The following is a 20,446-nucleotide window of genomic DNA, read 5'->3' as shown; positions in this document are numbered from 1 at the left end:
CGAATAATGGTAGACATCTCAGGATAAATGTTGTTGAATTAACGTTATCATTATTATTTCTGCTTTGATAATTATTCATTTCAAATAATGGTGGACGAGCGGGTTTGATGTCGTCGAGTGAAACTACATTTTTATCAAGACTCGTTGCTCCGATCGACTTTCCACACGAGTACTTTTATTCATAAAATTGTCCAAGTAACCTTAATTTGTTGAAAAATATTGAAAAATATCTGTCATTTCAAAGTTTTGGGGTGTGGACCATCGGGGGTAGTCCGTTCCTGACTTTGTAGCAAAACAACTGACTCCTGCAATTACCAAAATTTGGATGATTTTGAATATTCACTTGAAAAGTTATCAAAGAAAAACATTTTTCATTTTGTAACTTCGAGGGCCCGTTACTTGGTAACGAAGGATTTTAGGAAAAAAAGTTATATGAAGTACTGGTGATATTTTGACCCCATCTATACATTCCCGAGAGGAAAAGAGGAAGTCCAGGGACACCCTGTATAGAAGTTTGCCACATGTTTTATTCAATAATGAAGAAGTAGAATATCCAAATAAAATGCGCCACTCAGACACAGTATTACCTACAATAATCCATTTCATAAAATCAAACTGTGAAAACTTGTTCAATTGGTTGTCACCTGCTTTGTCCTCGCCTATTATTTAAATTTCAGTTTCACTCTTCATTGTGAAATCTTCTACAAAAATCTGATTTTTTGAAGAAGGTATATGTTAAAAAAATTGGCATTCATGTCTGAAATAGATATATTATAAAACAATTCAATCATTTTTGAAATTCTCAAATAAAAAACCAAAATGAAATATTACTTCCATTATCATGGAATTTTTCACAAAATTCAAAGTAACAGATTGTAAAATAATTGGTTTTCAATAAACTGTGTAAGAATCTACAAACACTGATTTTTGAAAGAATGAGCAATGATGCAAGTTATGGGGATTTCTTTAATTCCAAAAGAAATTGTTCATTTTTAAAACAGCGGAGATCTGCAAGCAAAACTGAAGATTCGACAATTTTAATAATGAATTCATACGAATAATATTATTTTAAGTATATCATTTTTGATTATATTCAGAATTATATATATATATATATATATATATATATATATATATATATATATATATATTTAAAATTTGTTTTTCAACCCTCAGAAGTCGAAACTTGTGCGAGCTAAGGACTAACGTGACTCCTCCGTAATGTGACTCCTAACACAGGTTGGACGATAGCAGGTGAAATTCGATTGTTCAGCCTGCAGCCACGTCGAACCGACCGGCTTCCGACCGATGAGAGAATGTGAAATAGAGAATAACGAGCTATCTCATCGGTTTTATTCATTCATAGCTAGACCATATGAGTTTTAATAGCTCGCTTAGTTTATCTGATTTATTCAATCTAACATTTGTTGAAGTGAGCAATACGTTTTGAAACCTACCGTCTAGATATTTGATAAAATACTATTTCTAGTTTCAGATAATATTTAAATCATTGTCTTCTCATGAAAGTTATCCGTAAAAGTTCACTTTTCCTGTTCAACTCATCTGCTGTATTCAAAAGATACGCATTACCTACTTTCAGCTATGTCCTAGATAACATTTTTTTCAATATCGTATTTTTCGTTTCCATAATGAGAACGTAACAAGTCTTTGGACAAGAAAGTTTAAACCTTCCGCTTTGTGTTATGAACAATGGTGTGAGCTATCAGGAATGTATATAAAAGTACTAGAACATGTTTGTTTCTGATCACTGAAACATATCCAAAAAGGGTAACTCTCCGTTATTTTCACATCGCATTCAAGTCCGTGAGAAGTAATCTAACTCCGTTTTTGTTTCCTGGTCAAACTTTCTCATGAACAGATTAGATATAATATAAAAGAGGTTTCCTATTGCCGTGCCTTCTGTAGAAACAGTTGTAACCGGAACCCTAACTTTGTCTTCCTCGGGACAAGTGGGCTGAAGTCGAGAAGCAATGAATTCATCAAGGTCTGCTAGAAAGTGTTTTCAACAGGTGGTTGAGTGATGCGTATAGAGGTTTCTGACCGCAGATGTAGGGCCTGCCGCATAGCACCTATGATCCTATTAGCATGTTCAGCATATTTGGTCTTAGCCCATATCTACTAGCAGTACTCCCAATTCGAGGGTTATATTACCATCTCCTAAGAGTTCTGAGGTATTGAAAGGGCATAACTGTACCGTTACAAATACCGAATCACATTTTGTGGAGAATGGAAAATTTCGAAGTTATTAGAACTACTCATTCGATCGGTCGGTAGCTGGGCAGTTCGACGTGGGTGCTTTCTTCACTCAGTCAATCGGCCGATGTGTGAGTCTATGGTTGAAGCCCCAGGCTGAATGCTCGATTTCCACTTGATAATGTCCAACCTGTGTTAGGAATCATACGTTGAAAGGTAAGATCTCGTTAGTCCTTAGCTCGCACAATTTACGACTTCTGAGAGTTGTCGTTCATAGGGTGCGATAACTGGTTAACGGAAAAAACAAATTTCAAAACTATTTTTCAAACCAACTTCAGGCCAGTTCAAGTTGATGAGCCTAGCGTAGTCCACCGGGTAGAGCGAATACCAACCGAAAAGAGGAGATAATATAGGGATTCTCACAGACTACATTATTAAAATGTTCTTCTGATTATGAGAGTTATTAGTGAAGTGATTCCTTCTCTACTCTCTAGTCTAAACATTATATCAGCTTGCTTCAAAACAGCAGGATCATAGTCGAACAAATGGAAGGAGATACGAAGCAGAAGATCAAGGTACAAAAAGTGCAAAAGGAGAGGTTGATGTTATATATACCAGACAAGTCCATAGTTCAGAAGTATTTCAATATACTGTTTCTCCTCGAATTATTTTAAATACAGAACAATAATAGCTCTTCAATTTCAAATATTCTATTGAATATTCGGTATCCAGCTAGGTAAAATTCCAAAAATTTGTTTTAAATAATGTTATGGTTTCTATAGATTGGAATATATAAACATGAATTGTAACTCAAAACAGTCAAAGAATGTTGTTTATGTATCATTGCAAGTGTCGAAACCAATTTTATTAAAACATTAGTATCATTAGCATACTGTATGAAATGTTATGAGGATGTTCAAATGTAACCAGTATGACTGAATAAAATGATGAAGTGCCCTAGATCTCAGAATCTAACATTGCTGTATCCTATTTCAACTCACAATGAACCAAATTTAGCTTGTAGGTTTTCTGCTCAACCTGTTAAATAAGATGTTATCCCTGCTGATGAGGAATACCTTCTAATAAGAACCGGGCAATTAGGACAGCCCGTCAGATTTATAAAATTCTGAATTCTTCTTGAACTTTTCTGAATAATTTTTTTATTGAAATGAAGGTAGGACTATATTTTTTCACGAATTCAATATTTTTTTGTTCTGCCCTATATATTGTTTTTCTTGAAGCATTAGTTCATGCATTGACCTTTGATGGTACTTGAATTTCGATTGTGCGACTAATAAAAAAATTATCTGTTGCAATCTCATGGCACCATAGTATATAAATTTTGTTTATTCCTAAATGATTTTATCGCCTACCAAGTGCTCTTCTTAAAAATCTTCGTTTCAATTTTAAATCATAGTTATAAGTTATTATCATTTTTATCTCTAACGGTCAGCATGGATAGTTTGTTCCAAAAACTATTTTGATACCGATATGGTCCCCAAAATTTGTATTGAATGTCAACAAAACATTTTCACAGTGAAATCATTGAATGATTTCACTCGTATTATCTGACTTATTAACCCAGAATGAACTTCTGATGTTGTGAAAACAAGTTTTGAAAAAATAAAACAACGGAATGAAACTGTTCCTTGCTTTTATCTTCGCTATCAATTTTATTGACATCCTTGATTTTTACTATACAGGGTGGGGCACCCCATATGGCACAGTCCCTGTAAACCAAACCACTATTTTTTTTTTTCGTAAATGTTTCCATTTCCTTGAATGTATATTGATCAAGGCTGCAAAAGGAAATTATTTTGGAGTCTACAGGGTGACTCAAAAAGTGTGACATATCTTAGTTGTGTTTTTTGAATGAAACCCCCTGTATTTTGTTACACTCTTGAATAGGTTAGAAAAAATAATATGATTTCATATAAAATAGAACACCCTGTGTTTTTTGATCTGAACAATATAAAATTCAATTATCTTTCATTTCATTTTGAGGTTCTCTATACCTAACCTGAATAGTCTTTCAGATATTGACTTTTTCAAATAGTAGTTCTTATTTCAATTCCTTCTTTGAACAAAGATAGTTTTGAAACGGCATTCATTTGATTCGCTCACAGAATTCTCATTGACAGTTGTTATACTTCACTTCATCGAAAATATTTACTGTTCACTAAATTGAAGTTATCATTTACATTCATATTGTAACGAATTAAAAAATTAACTGTCTTGAACGGATTTATTTTTAACAATATTTCACTATCACAACTAATTTATATACAACACTTAGCAACTAACGCTTAATGTATCTTCACGGTTAGAATTCTTTCTTTAAACGCACGATTCACTTTCTAGATACAGACTGCCATCTTGGGATGGGAAGCCAGCTTATATATTGGCAACGAGCGTGCTAGATTTCTCTAATTATTTCGGTAGTAAGCTAGACTGTTCGCGGCGACTTGTCGAGATCATTCCTTTCACGATAAGCCATATGTTTGGTGTCTGAGATAACGATCAGGGCCGGCTTCAGATTCATTACATCGCCCCCTTCTTAAAGACGTTTCGTCCCGAAATGTAATCCTTGGCGTATGTCGATACCTGCAGGATTCCCCATATCTGCACTGTGAAGTTCGATGGAAGTAACACTCCACAGTCTTCATGCTCGGTCGTGGAAGATGGTTACCGCACATCAAAATCTGAATGCCGCTGGATCTGAAGATGATTTCCAACATGTTTCTTACAATTCTCCAGTCCAGCCTGTCGAGCCCAGAGGCTAATTTCGGGATTGCCAAGTCCACAAGATTCTGGTCGAGCATCGCCTCCTTCAGTCTAGTAAGACTCCTCCAGACATCTTCATAGGACGGTTTGTCTCGGGAATGCTTTTTGGTCACCAAGTAGAAGATGTTTCTCTGACCCTTTTTCAACTGTAGCTCTCCTCCGACTTCTGGATTCTGTTCTCGTAATGTTTGGAGCTACCCAATTTCTTGTTGAATACCACAGCGATACCCTCGAACATTTGGAGATCCTCTGCCACGCAGTGAACTAGTGCGTAATCAACTGGAACTTTAAAAAGGTCTCGGAGCTCTTCTCGAGCTACTCCATGTACGAGCTTGTGTCCGTTCGAGTATAAGGACATGAATTGCTGGGACGCCATTCCATTCTCTGGTGGTCTGAAGGCGCGAACTTGATCGTGATTACCAGCATAAGGAGCCAATCTATCAAAACGGACGACCCTAGGCTTGCCTCGAGGTGGCTTATGGATTCGGTAGAGGAGGTCATTAATCTTTTTCATGATTTTGTACGGACCTTCCCACGAGTTCCGCAACTTCAGTGATAAACCACGACGTCGATTAGGGTTGTACAGCCAAACTAGGTCACCGGTTTCGAATTCTCCAGCATTCGCCTTGATGTCATAGGCCTTCTTCATTCTATCGCTGGCACTCCGGATGTTCAGACGGACTGGTTCATGGATGTCGTCCATTCTCTGCCGAAGTCTGAAACTTCAGGTCGCAAGAAAGCAGCAGCTCTCGGCCCATTATAATACTGACAGGGGTTTGGCCGGTTGACTCGTGGACTGCTAAACGATGAGCCAGCAGGAACAGGTGGAGGTATTGGTCCCAGTCTCTTTGATGGTCAGAGACTACCTTGGACAAGTGGCGGTTTATAGTCTTATTCATTCGTTCCACCATTCCATCGGACTGTGGATGTAAGGCTGTGGCTCTGGTCTTTCGAATGTCCACCAGTTTATATATTTTTTGGAATGCAGCTCCGATGAAACACCGAATCGATATATCCATTCCTTTACCAGGACATCAGCGACGGTAAAGGCTTCCTGGTTGGGCAGGGCATAGGCTTCTGCCCACTTGCTGAAGTAGTCCATGGCTACTAGGATGTATTTGTTCCCATGGTTGGACTCTGGGAAAGGGCCGGCGATGTCGATGGCGATTCTCTCAAATGGACTACCCACGTTATACTGGCGCATTGGAGCTTTCGGTCGTATCGGAGATCCGTTACTGGCAGCACATACAGTACAATTTCTGCATCAGTCCTTGACGTCGGCTTGACAATTAACCCAGTAAAACTGTTGTCTTAGTTTCTGAAGGGTCTTTGTTACTCCCAGATGTCCTCCAATGACGCCATCATGGATTTCTTTGAGCACCTCCCGTCGTCTGCTCCTGGGTACCACTGTCTGGCGCCTTTCCTCTCCACCGTTTTCAGACTCCAACATCCGCTTCAGAACCCCGTTTTCCATGGTGAAAGAGTTCCATTGGGCCCTGCTACCTCTTGCCACGATGGTCTTTGATTATTTTTCTTCCATCCGATGACTAAACCAAGATCTGGGTTTTTCTCTTGGTCTTCCTTGCTCTTATTATCCTCCCAGTTGTCGTCTACAGCTGTAGTTCTACTGATAGCTGCTTCCTTCTCTTTTGCTCGTCGACAATGTGAGCAGTCATCGGGGCATGGTCTCCGTGATAGGGCATCTGCGTTTTTATGGCTAGTTCCAGCTCGATGTTCTATCTCGAAGTCAAATGCTTGAAGTCTCTCAATCCAGCGTGCCACTTGGCCCTCGGGATTTTTCAACTGCAGCAGCCATTTCGGAGCTGCATGGTCCGTTCTCAATAGAAATGCTCTACACCTCTGACCACGGTCAACAGCGCTCGCCTGATGACACAATAATTGCGTTCTAGTTTACTGAGCATTTTTCTGAAGTAGCCAATAACTTTCTCCTGTCCATCCTGGATCTGAGAAAGGACTGCTCCAAGTCCCACGTTGCTGGCGTCCGTATCTAAAATGAACTTTCCGTCCGGTAGGGGATAGCTCAAAACAGTAGCGTTGATCAAAGCTTTTTTCAACTTCTTGAATGAGTCTTGACCACTGGAACTGGATCTGCCCTTCTGTGAGTCGGGTCAATGATTTGGCGATTTTCGCACACCCCAGCACATATCTGCGGTAGTAAGTGCATAAACCAAGGAAGCTCCGAAGCTGATGTATGTCTTTTGGAATGGGTTAATCCTTAACTGCTTTGATCTTTTGTTCCTCTACCGCCACTCCTTCCCCAGAGACAACGTGGTCAAGATAACTGGAACAGATGGCATTTCTTGGGACTAAGTTTCAATCCAGAACTACTCAGACGCATGACCACTTCCTCCAGATTTTTCAAGTGATCGTCGAACGATTTTCCGACCACGATTATACTCCTTCGAGATACACTAGACACGTCTTCCACGAGAGCCCCTTGAGAACCGTCTCCATCAATCTCGCAAAGGTCGCTGGATCATTACAAAGCCCGAATGGCATAACCGTGAACTGCCACAATCCTGAGCCGATGGTGAAAGCAGTCTTTTCTCGATCTTCTGGGGCCAATTCAACTTACCAATATCCACTAGCCGGCTAGCGTATCTAGGGTGTCGTCGATTCTTGGAAGAGAGTAGCTATCTTTCTTCGTCACGTGATTTAGTTGGCAATAATCCACGCAGAACCTTGTCGAGCCGTCCTTCTTCTTCACTAATACGACTGTGGAAGACCAGGGGCTGTCAGAAGGTTCGCTGACTCCTTCTTTTCCCATATCGCTGTATATCTTGTCTGCCTCTTCTTTTTTGGCAAGAGGGAGTCTTCTAGATGATTGCCGGATTGTTCAGGCATTCCCAGTACCGATTTTTTCATGCTGAACCACATTCGTTCTACCGCTTTTTTCTTTTCCTAGTTCAGAATTGAGTTTGACATCTTTCAGTTCCGGAATTGAGTTGTCAGTAACCGTTTCTGTGAGGTGGGCAGAATCAACGATTTGTTTTTGCAACTTGCTAATTGTTTCCTTTATCTTGCTGATTTCTACCTGAACTCCGCCTTTGATATCCTCTACTTCTGTGATCATTTCCTTCCTGATTTTATCTATCTCTGTCTCAATAGTTCCTATCCCTTCTCTCTTTTTTCAAGCCTTCTGAATTCTCTAGAAATTTATCTTTCAAACTTTTCGAATTTTTCAGAAGCTTGTTTTCCAAACTCTTCAAGTTTTCCAGAAGCTTCTCCTCCAGGCACTTCGAATTTTGTTGAAGTTTATCTTTTGAACTCACCGAATTTTCCATAAGTTTCTCTTCAAGATTTACCGAATTTTGTTGAAGCCCAGCGAGTTTGCTCATTATTAAACACAAATCACCCCCAGAAACTTCGAATAAATATATTTCGGGATCTTCTCCTGATTCAATCAAGTAAACCCATAGTCTCTTCTGGAGTACTGATTTCTTATCGGAAGAATCTAGTTTTTTCTTTCAATTCTTGCTTCAATTTGGCGGCTTTCAAGTTCACTAGGCGCACTTTCCTCAAACACATTTTGTCTCTTATTGTCTATTTTCCACAAAACCACTTATTTTAATCGAGTCCGAAACACTTATTTATTTTCACAAGTTTATTTTTCGCGAGAGAGGTCTATCGGTTAATGTTTCAGTAGTCCGGTACTGTCAACGTCACGAAACACAACGAATCACCAGTATATCTGCGCGAACAAATAAGTCCTATGATAAATTTCCCGGTAATACAAGGATTGTCCACCAAGCGCTCACAAATTTATTTTAAAAATCCACTTCTGATCACCAATTGTGGCGAATTAAAGAATTAACTGTCTTGAACGAATTTATTTCCAACAATATTTACTATCACAACTAATTTATATACAACAACTGACGCTTAATTTATCTTCACGGTTAGTATTCTTTCTTTGAACGCACGATTCACTTTCTAGGTACAGACTGCCATTTCGTCGATGGTCATCGTCGTTTTAATCAGGCTGGAGCCTTGCTCCCTTTGGGCTGGTTTTTGTCAGAGGGACAAATGGGTCATGACTGATTTTTGATGGTGGCATGAAAGTCCTCAGACATCCATACCGCCCTTCGCGGTGTACCCCTACCTGGCTGGGGTGAGATGGATGAAGATATTATTCATCTGTTAACGGAGGACATAGACCGACAGAGTGTCGGGGCCTTTTATATCGAGAGGGGTCGTCTACAGCGTAATCTATAGCTTCCCTGACTATCACTGCCATTTCGGGACGAGAAGCCGACTTATATATTGGCAACGACCGTGCTAGATTTCTCTAGTTATTTCGGTAGTAGCCTAGACTGTTCGCGGCGACTTCTCTAGATCATTCCTTTCGCGATGAGTCATATGTTTGGTGTCTGAGATAACGGTCAGGGCCGGCTTCAAATTCATTACAATATTCTGACAGTAGTTCATCAAACACAAATGTTATTAATTCAAAATGGGTGCTCGAAGTGACGACTATCCTGTTGAATACAAAGATACACTCTCTATATGAAAGAATGCTTAACTTTTATCAATATTCGAGGCGTCACTCTTCGAATAGCAACCCTTATTCTCTTCTTCATATTTTTCAGTGTGATTGAAGGAGTGTCGTAAACCTCTTTCTTCAAGTATCCATATAGGAAAAAATCGAAGCAAGGCAAATCCATTCATTCGGGAAGCACGTATTCAAAAACTGTCTGACACTGCTCAGGCAGATCATCTATTAAAAATTGTGAAAAAATTTCGCCATTCAAGTTTCCATAAAAAATGTATGCTATAATACCTGTGTACCTATAATTCCTCCACACACGTTAACAGACCATCTATTCTGGTGATACAGAGATCCATAATAATGAATGTTGAGTCTGTTTACTAAGCCATTGTTGTGAAAAGTATATTCATCAGAAAATAAAATAGAATCCAAAAAAATGTTCATCCTCACTAAACTTGTTCATAACCCATAGACCAAACTCGATTCGTCGATGGAAGTCTATTCCATATAATTCCCAGTGCATCTGAATACGGTACGAGTGAAATTTGTATTTTTTTATTACCCAAGATATGCTCCGTCTACTTATCTGTGTATCTTTTTTGATCTTACGTTGATTCGTATGATGCCATAATGATAGGTTTTGGTCTATTTGCCTTTCATAAGCTACACTTCCACTCCTACAAAATTCTTGTAGCAATCATTTGAGTACCAACTTATTTGAATGATTCCGGTCTGGATATTTTTGGGCTACACCCTCGACGCCAAAAGGCAATTATCTAAACACACACCAATCGCTAAAATCATATCTATCCGCTTTTGAATGGAATAAGTTTTCATTTTCAACGGTTATAATTCAGTGAATGTTTTGAATAACGTAAAACACAATAACTGTCAATGAGAATTATTTCAACAAGTTGAACGAATGTCGTTTTAAAGCTATCTCGATTCAAAGAATGCATTGAAATAAAAGCTACTATTTGAAAAAGCCAATATCTAAAACTATTTAGGTTTGGTATAGAGAACTGAAATGATAGATAATTGGATTGTTCAGACCAAAAATATACAAGGTGTTCTATTTGAAATAACAAAGTTACGTTTGCCCAAAATTATTAAAAAGCGACAATGATTTTTGAACATTCTGTATGATAATGATACCCCTTTTATGCTTGGTCGGAATTCAAAAGGATGATTTCTATACATTTCAATGTTATTTAGTTTCCAATTGTACCTAGCATTTTCATTAAAAAAATAGCTAGAATGGTTATAGTTAGGTACATGGTACCTTATATGGAATCATATCATTTTTCCCCACCTATTCAAAAGTGTAACGAACTACGGGGTGTTCCATTTAAAAAACACAACTTCGATATGTCGCACATTTTTTAGCCACCCTGTAGACTCTAAAATAATTTCCTTTTGCAGCCTTCATCAACATACCATATAATGAAGTAGAGAAATTCCCAAAAAATCAATGCCTTGGTTTACAGGGACCGGTTTATAATTTATTCCAACCTGTATAGTAAAAATCAAGGATGCTAATACATTTTTTTTGTATACAGCATCAGTTATTTTGACATTATGCATTTTAACTCTGCTGCATATTTTGTTCAAACTTTTTGGATCCTGACCAAATGAGTACTCGTTTATTCAGTGACAAATTAATGATACAATGGTTTGAATATCAAGTTAGGTTGAAGGCAATAGGAAGATTGAATACAGATGTTCTCTTCTGGCCCGTGTTTGTTTATATCCATTCACATTCAAGTATACAAGCAATTTCTTGGATGAATTTAATCCCATAGTTAGACACAATTTATTTTCCAGCAGAGTGAAGGAGCTGATCATAACTATTGAGATAAATAGTCTTCCAAGTTTCCTGATCTCACCCACTCTATGCGGTTATGCGGGGAATTTTATTTATAGAGAACTTCATGCTGATGTGAACACTTCACTATAGAAACTAATGACAAAAGTGCAAGCTATCGATAGCGGAATCGTATTTCAAAAGTGAAGCAGTTCTTCTAGCACCAACCAAAATAAACACTTTTTCAAAATATTGATTCGAACTGTCTTCAAACAAAAAAGATAGAAAATAGTTTATTTCGAATTGATTTGCATACATATTCTGCAAGAAATGCTCTATTATAATTGGATCTGGTAATATAAAAAAATAATTTCACGTCAAGTTTATAAATTGTTATAATGTTGCTCGAACCCGAAAGAGGTGACTACAGTTACAGTTTTAGTCATCCCCAGATGATGCTAACTTGATTAGCGAAACGCGCGTCGAGAGGCATTATTTTTGTTCTGGTGTGGGAGTTACCGCCCCTCAAAGAAAAAGGAAAGAAATTTTTCTATAATATTTTATCCGCTTGAGGAATGATATATTCCTAATAAGTAATTATGAAATTGAAATATCTAATCGTGAATAAATTTTACCACGGATGTCGATTGAAACTGTGTAAAATTTACAAACGAACTCTCAATAATGATATGTAAATCATGTACACGAGTTTCTTTCAGATATAAACTGGAGGAAAACCCGAAAACGACTACTCCCACATGAACAATGAAAAACGATAATTCAGTCTGTCCAAATGTTTGTTAGGGAATTGAAACAGATTTCATTCCCAAAAAAACTACACAACGTGATGAATGAAATAATATTGTCATGAAATTTCACTTACATGGAAATTAAGCATTGAAGTGTAGGTACTTTTTGAAGTTCCGAATGGAAAACATTGTTTTCAACACATCATCAGGACCTATTTGTACTTTTGAAGAAGAACACATACGCTTTTCTTGCACATCATTACGACTGTACGTCACAGGATGAGTCTGCTTTTGTCACGATAACAGTAAGTTATCTTGGATATGGGAATCTTACAAAGAATAGAAGGAAGAAATGAATGTACAATGTATATGAACTTTTGCAGGTCATGCAAAGGAGTAACTTTCAAACATAAACTGAAAGAAAAAGCAGCTACTTTCATATAAACATCGAATTACATGAAAGAACAATAATTTCGAAACAAATACTTCTATATGAAGACTTTTATCAATTCAGTTTGTATTCCAAACATTCGTTATGGAATTGAATCAGATCTCATTCACAGGATTCTTACACAATATAGTGAATGAAACGGTGAATTTCACTTACATGGAACACTGTCATCCTCACTGGTAAGGATCCGAGGTTGCGCCGTAAGACACTTGACTTATCAGCTCTTCAGTACCAAATTTGGATAACATTATGAGAGAAAATAACGACTTCATATAACGGTATGAGTTTGAGCTACTTATGTCACAGATGACATCGTAATGACATTCATTCGCTTATTTGATTGAATCCTGCCAAAGGATTCTTGTTTGAATTAAAAGGGGAATATTTCAAGGAGAGGTTAATTTCTTGGGAAAGAAAGGTGTTGGCTTTCTACTTCTCCATCTTGATACAAAAAAATATGGGAATCTTCCAAAGAAAGGAAAGAAGCAATTAATTTCAAAAAAATTGGTTCCATATAAAGATCTGTAAATCACGCAAAGAAGTAACTTCCAGATACAAACAGGAAAAAAATCCTCTCGAAAAAGCTATTTTCATATGAACATTGGGTTACACGAAAGACAAATATTTTCGAAACAAATACTTTTATATGAATACTGAATTATACAGAAAACACTTTTTTCTACTCAGTTTGTATTCCAAACATTCGTTATGGAATAAAAGCAGATATCATTCACAGGAGTTCTACTTTAAATGAATGGTAATAAATGTCACTTACATGGAACACTTTCATCCCCACTGGTAGACGTTCGATGTTTCGCCGTAAGACATTTGCCTTTTACTGTTATTTGATTTCAATCCCATTAGTTGGAATTTCGTTTGAATTCAAAAGAGTCCTACTATTGGTAAAAAACAATTTGACTTCTCCATCTTTATGAAAAAAAATCAAGTTCAAAATGAACTCCTAACAAATATGTGTAGATAATATACAGAAGTTTTTTCTCAGGCAAGTATCTCTAGAATCAATTATGAAATTTCTTTCAGCATTCTAAAAAAGTCTCGTAACACTTCAGAATCATTCTCAGATTCCTTCTGTCCGATTTTTTATATTTTATTATACACCCCTGAAAGGTGATAAGACATTTTTTTGACTTATTGGACTCTTGAATCTTGTTTCCTCTTTAACAGTTATCTCTTCTTAAAATTAATGTTTCCATTCATTTTTACCACTTCAACCCCAGGAATGAATCCGTATGACCATGTGGCAGCAATTCGAACCTATAATATCAAACAACAGGAAATACGTACAGTAGAATGGTTAACCCTATATCGATAAACTATCTAATTGATATTTATTATTTACGCTAGCTGTTTATTTCTAAGATGTTTATTTCAAACGTCAACTTCACTCCATGATAATAATTTTGTGGTTTCCAATATTTTGTTATGAAAAATTATTCAATAACAATATTGATATTTTTTTACTTGACCTGAAAAATAATAGATTCTATCAAATTTTTTGCAGTGCGATTTTTGTTAGTCTATACAGGGTGTAACATAAGTACGTCAAAATATTCAAGTTACGTATTCCTGAGGCGATTTTGAGAAAAATTTTGATATAAACTTGTGTCCGGAAATGCTTCGTTTCGAAGATACAAGGTGTGAATTGTTTTTTTGTTGATTTTTTTTAATAACTTCTGCAAAAAATTAGTTATTTGCACTAAATTTGATAAATTGGAGTTTTTTGACATGAGAAATCATATTTTCGTATAATTTCGTATTGATTTTCATCGTTGCTTATACTCTCATTAATTATTTCACATTGCCCTAACTTTTGCCTACTTTTCATGAAAAATTCTAATTCACACATATTTCCTAAGTAAACGAGATACACTTTCTCAACATCTGTTTACAACTTTCTATATTGATGCATATTACTCAACTCCTAGGGCGGGCGCTAAATGAAGTTGCTGAGAACATTACAAAAACTAAGTATGTGGTGGATCTTGTCAAAATAAACTACTTTTCGATATACAAATTGTGGAAATTTTTCAAAACATGGTTGGTTTTTGTCATAAGTTTTTTGCAATTTTATTTATTTGTATCTCGAAAACGGATGATTCTTTGGTAAACATTTTATAGGAAAAAGTTGTTTATTTTGACGAGATCCAGATTTTGTAATGTTCTCAGCAACTTCACTTAGCGCCCTAGAAGCTAAATAATATGCATCGATATAGAAAATGGTAAAAGTAGGTACCAAAAGTTTACTGTCAAAAAAGTTTGGACAATTTGAAATTAATAATGATAGCCTCTGAATGTTAAATGAAAATCGATTCGAAATTATGATTTCCCACGTCAGAAAAACCCGGGTACCAAATTTCATGCAAATAACTTCGCAAAAGTTATTTTTATAAAACAAAGAAAATAAAAAAAATATCAATTTCAATATCCTATGGAAGAGTAGAAGGGCCACAGATTATTTTTTTATTTGATCCACAATAATTTCGACTTGAAAGTCGAAATTTCGACTTTTATCTCGTAATTTCGACTTTCATCTCATAATTTCGACTTTTATCTCATAATTTCGACTTTTTTATAGTAATTTCGACTTTTATCTCGTGATTTCGACTTTTATCTCATAATTTCGACTTTTATCTCATAATTTCAAGTCATAATTTTGACTCAAAAGTCGAAATATGGTTTCTTGAGTGCATTATAATTTACTCCAAGGTGGTTTTAACAGGGGGTTTGTGTAATTGTTGTGTGATTAAAATTTCAATTGAAATATGAGTATCAATAACTCACACCAGGTAAATATTTCAAATTTTTTATTGATATCCATTTATCTGGAAATGGAATATATTGAATAATTTCAGTTACGATTATAGTTAGTTGAAAATGTAACTGGTGGAATACAAAAAAACTCCCAATTCAACTTGATTTACAAAAATTATAGCAAATGATTAGTTACTAATCAAATTTTCTCGTCAAAACAAGATTTACTTTTCCTTTCTGCACTGTTGAAAATTTCTATACTAATTTTACAAAAAAAGCTTTGGAATTTTTCACGCATAACATTTTTTTTAATAATAGAATCACATTTTGTACATACATACTGAATGAATTCATTTCAAACCCTGATAGAAGACAATTTATTTGATGGATTATTTTTGGACACGTCTCTGGTTCAATTTTGTTCCATACCATTAATACAAGTGAGAGGTAAGTTTGAAAGTGATTGACAATGTTTCATGATGAATTTCACTAGTTCGGACTTCCATTGTCTACTATATAACATGATTTGAAATCCCTGAAACAACTAAAAAAGAAGAATTGAAAATGAATACCTGAAAATAATAATTATATTAACCAAAATAAACCTGAATTGAAATAATAGTGAAATAAAATACAAGTAAAAATAGAACAATTGAATAAATGAAAATAAACAAATGAAAAAAGAAAATTAAAATAAAAGTTGAGAGATTCCAAGTCACGTTAGTTCACGACGTTTCGATTGTTAGTATCTACAATCGTCTTCGGGTGATGACTGGACTGGCCAACTACCGCCAAACGGTCATTTCCCACGGAACCAGTGAAGCGGAAAATGGAAAGCGGGGATAAGTGAAAGTACTCGAACGACCTATAAATAGTCATCTCTCGGAGGAATCAGTCCAGTCATCACCCGAAGACGATTGTAGATATTAACAATCGAAACGTCGTGAACTAACGTGACTTGGAATCTCTCAACTTTTCATTTTTATTTTCTTTTTTCATTTCTTTATTTTTATTTATTTTTGTTCAATTGTTCTATTTTACTTGTATTTTATTTCACTATTATTTCATTTCAGGTTTATTTTGCTTATTATAATTGTTGTTTTCAGCTATTCATTTTTAATTCTTCTTTTTTAGTTGTTTCAGGGATTTCAAATCATTTTATATAGTAGACAATGAAAGTCCGAACTAGTGAAATAAAAGTCGAAATTTCGACTTTCAAGTCGAAATTATTGTGGATCAAATGAACAAATAATCTGTGGCTCTTCTACGTTTCCATAACATCCTGTACCTCCGAAACGAATACTTTCCGGACTCAGGAATACGTCACTTGAATATCTTAACGTACTTATGTTACACCCTGTATATGAATTATTTATCAAATTTTCATCCATTTTTGGTCTTCATAGGAATTTCACATATCAAAAATTGTTTCTGAAGATTTTAAATTTGCCCACTAAAATACCTGTGATCCTGACAATTAATCAAAAAATGTGTACTCAAATCATCAAAAATGTTTGTCGATCTCGAAGGCATTGAGAGAAATCCAAAATTTCCACAAGATCAATAATAAGCAGGTTCTTTTTGCTTATGAGTCATATTTTTGTGAAGACTGATTTTTTGAGTGTTACGAACGTCTACAATCTGAAATAAATAGACATGATCAGAAATTCTATACGAGTGTAGCAATGGTAGACTAACATTGCTACAATGAAATAAGAACAATTTCTTTCGTATTTCCTTTAAAAGAAAACTAAACTGAGAAATCAAAAACTTCCCTTTGGAGAGCTGAGAATGTATCATGTAATGGCGAGATAATCTGTTTCAATAAAAATATATCCATTTCTTGTAGCGAACCTAATGAATTCATGGATTTCATTGGACAATTAAAGGAGTCAACACAAATTTCTGGATCAAAGGCTGATCGAAGAAGAACGTTAATGCACTGTTAACTTCCACTCACGAAGTTGACAAAATCATTAGTATTGCAGATCAAAAATAATCATTGAAAATATCATTAACTTCATGGCGAGGATTGAAAGAAGGTCGATTTGAAAATATATTGGATTTTTCATGCAAAGTACGGAATTTGGCAAATTCAATGAAAATACTGAACCTTCAAGAATACCACGCGAATCCTCAGTTTTTGAATGATTGAAAAAAAATCACGAAAATAGAATAGGAAAAACAATGGAAATTTTGAATATATTTTGAAAGGTCATGCTAGAAAACTGTTATAAAAACACATTTGAATTAAGAAAACTCTACTTTTTGCCACATTTTGATGAGACGAACCCCAATAAACCAAACTACATTCGGTCTTCGATTATGTTGTATCAAAATTCAATGGAACTATTGAGAGATCTTGATTTACTCAACCTACATCTCGAAATAATGCTTTTAAACAAAGATATTATGGAGATACTTCATCAAATCTCGATCGGGTTTGAGAACAGAAAAACCCAAGTTTTTGTGGAGGGGTGGAGAGAGAAATAGAAGCTCTAACGAATATAAAAAAGTAGTGATGACCACTTTGTACCTGTATTCGTACCTGCATTTGTACCTGTAATCGTTCCTGCACTTGAACTGGGAACATTAATACTCTTGCTGCCTGTTGTCCTGTTCGTTATTCACGAATTCCTTAAAAGGGGGTTCCATATTTGATTGAGGTGCACCCCTTCTTCTTTTCGGTTGAAATTCTCCGTGTGTTTGTGGATCTCTATTGCCTCCCGTACCAGTCGGCTATGGTATCCCTGGTTGGGGCAATTAGTTCTGTGTTTTCAAACAAAATTCTGTGGTCTCCTTCACTTAGTGAAGTGCACCTCAATCAAATATGGAACCCCATTTTAAAGAAATCGAGAATAACGAACAGGACAACAGGCAGCAAGAGTGTTAATGTTCCAAGTTCAAGTGCAGGAACGAGTACAAGTACAAATGCAGGTACAAATACCTGTGCAAATACAACTGATTACCTGACAAGGCATAAATACGCGTTACGAAGCCGAAAAGGTAGTCATCGGACAGCAAGCCATGATGGTTAAACCCCTGAAGAAGCTAGCCACTCGCGCCAGCGAAACGTCAGGAAGAAATTCCAAAAATTCACGGCTTTCAAACTCGAAAAGAAATGACACTGATTATTTTAATACCGTTATCACAGAGGAAAAAGCGAAAAGTACTCAGCACTATTGAAAATTAGTCCATTGATAACAGATATGTTCCAGAAAATATCTCAAAATGAGACGTGTTTAGCTAAACAAATTATCATCACGAATAGATGAATGAGACTACTTCTAACGACTATGTTGATGTTTTTAGATGTATTCGTATATAAATTAATCACCTCACATAATGAAAGTCATCGAATTAATTTCTAGTTTCTCTTGTTATTTGATGCCTAATCTTTATATGTTTCCAGATAAGATTACTTACTCATTCACTTCAATTGTATACAACCTGCATGTGCATATTCTGAAAGTCTTCATGACTATATGTCAAAATGATGATAAAAAATAGAACTCTATTATTCCTAATGTTTGCGTTTCTAATAGTTTTTCTGGCGCAATCATAAATATTTTTGATTCCAGTATGAATATTGATTCTTTGCTCCTATATATGATGGTTTCATTAGAAAATTTGACATAAATCAAAAAGAGAAGATTACATGGACTGAGCACATACTCGTATAGGCCGTGATCAATATAATTCAGTCAAATAGCTATTTATAAGATGAAAAATCACTCTAAATTTCAAAACTGAACTAAAATTTAATATGGGTTTCAGAATTTTTTTTTCGAAAGTAAGGAATATTCCTTTTGATTCAAAATAAAAAGAACTACTTAAAATAAATAGAAAGTGAGATTCGTATTCGAAAAGTATTTCACATGCTTTCCAGTTGAAAAAAAAATTATAATCATTTTGATTTCTGCGCGATTTTTTCTTCAAGTTTTCAATATACCTCTATAATTTTACATAAAAGTTATTTTTGTGAACTGAGAATTCAAATCAGCCACCTGGAATTTATTTATGAATCAATGTGTTTTTTTTTTCATTTCAGAACATACAGATATTTATTATTCGTACGCATTATCTTTATTGACTTTTGATAAATTTTCCTCACTTGAATATTAGTTGATTCACAGGTAAATATTCTTCGAAAGATATCAAGCAGGAGTAATCAATTGAAAATGTGGAAGAGAGTCATGAGGATGAAATCTCTGCAATTACTTTCGAATCTCCGTAAAATAACTTTGTGTAATATTTGAAACAGTTTTCTGTTTAAAAATTCAATGTGGGTTAATTTTTTCACAGTTTTCACACAAAATTGTATCTATTGACCGCATGTGGAAATTCATAATGTAATTTTTTATTTTTTTTCCCAGAAGTCGAAAATAGTTCGACTGAATCATTATCGAATGCGCTTTTTTCTATTGGTTGGCAAAAGGATCAAAAATGTTCGCAGAGAAACAATTTAGTTTTAGGCCAACGTTTCGGACTTTATTAAATTCATCATCAGGGTTCAAACATTAGTTATCCATGACCATGTTTAAAATATGTGTCAGACAACATAGGTACAAACGAAAATGGGGACTAACCAGCAAAGTTAAAATATTATCATAATTTATGGAGCATTCGTCGTCGGGCCAAGCCACCCCTGACCCCATAAACGGATGTAACAATTTCATCACAATTTTTTTTAACTACACCTGTTCTTATTATTACTAACCTGCTCATCTACTCATATAAATGTAATAAGTAAGTGAAGACCACTTGTTGATGTACGAGTCAAGTACTTTGATTAATAACTGAAAACACAATAGTACGTCTGCTTACAAACAATAATTAACATAATATATTCACACAAGTTACTCTCGCCGCACTCGATATCGATGATAAAATAACTTATGCCAACTCGCGGATTGAATGAACTGAATCGACGACAATCGACAGTCTGAACTGTCTGTAGCTATTGGGAAGAGAGATATCTTCACTACACACTGAGAAAAAAGTTAGGGACCTACGGGTGGTTAGGTTAGGTTCGCTTGGATTTTACAAAAAATAAAACTTTCAAACAATTCATTCTTGTTCAATTTCTCTATTCATATATCTTCATCGCACGCAGGAAATCTGCAATACTTCGACACAGAAAAGTAGTATATTCAAATGTG

At 35.4% G+C, this 20,446-nt stretch overlaps 1 protein-coding gene across 3 annotated transcripts in view; it reads right to left on the bottom strand.

The window, feature by feature from the left end:
* Positions 1 to 20,222, bottom strand: part of LOC111515634 (G-protein coupled receptor Mth2) — a 52,281-nt gene extending 32,059 nt beyond the window's left edge. The window contains exon 1 of one of the 3 annotated variants that reach the window (XM_074181229.1): positions 20,005 to 20,222. Coding sequence is in view for 2 of the 3 variants with exons in the window: in XM_074181227.1 (XP_074037328.1) it covers positions 13,288 to 13,302 (15 nt within the window). In the remaining variant the exon portion in view is untranslated. Of the gene's footprint in view, positions 1 to 13,287; positions 13,753 to 18,253; positions 18,516 to 20,004 lie in introns of those variants that run through there. The other 2 variants (XM_074181228.1, XM_074181227.1) reach the window with 2 other exon arrangements.
* Between the last annotated feature and the right edge of the window lie 224 nt (positions 20,223 to 20,446).

Source organism: Leptinotarsa decemlineata, unplaced genomic scaffold (assembly GCF_025532065.1).
Source record: "Leptinotarsa decemlineata unplaced genomic scaffold, Ldec_3_MD MMD2_tig00026307_RagTag_RagTag, whole genome shotgun sequence".
NCBI lineage: Eukaryota > Metazoa > Arthropoda > Insecta > Coleoptera > Chrysomelidae > Leptinotarsa > Leptinotarsa decemlineata.
This window is presented reverse-complemented; position numbering and strand designations above follow the sequence as displayed.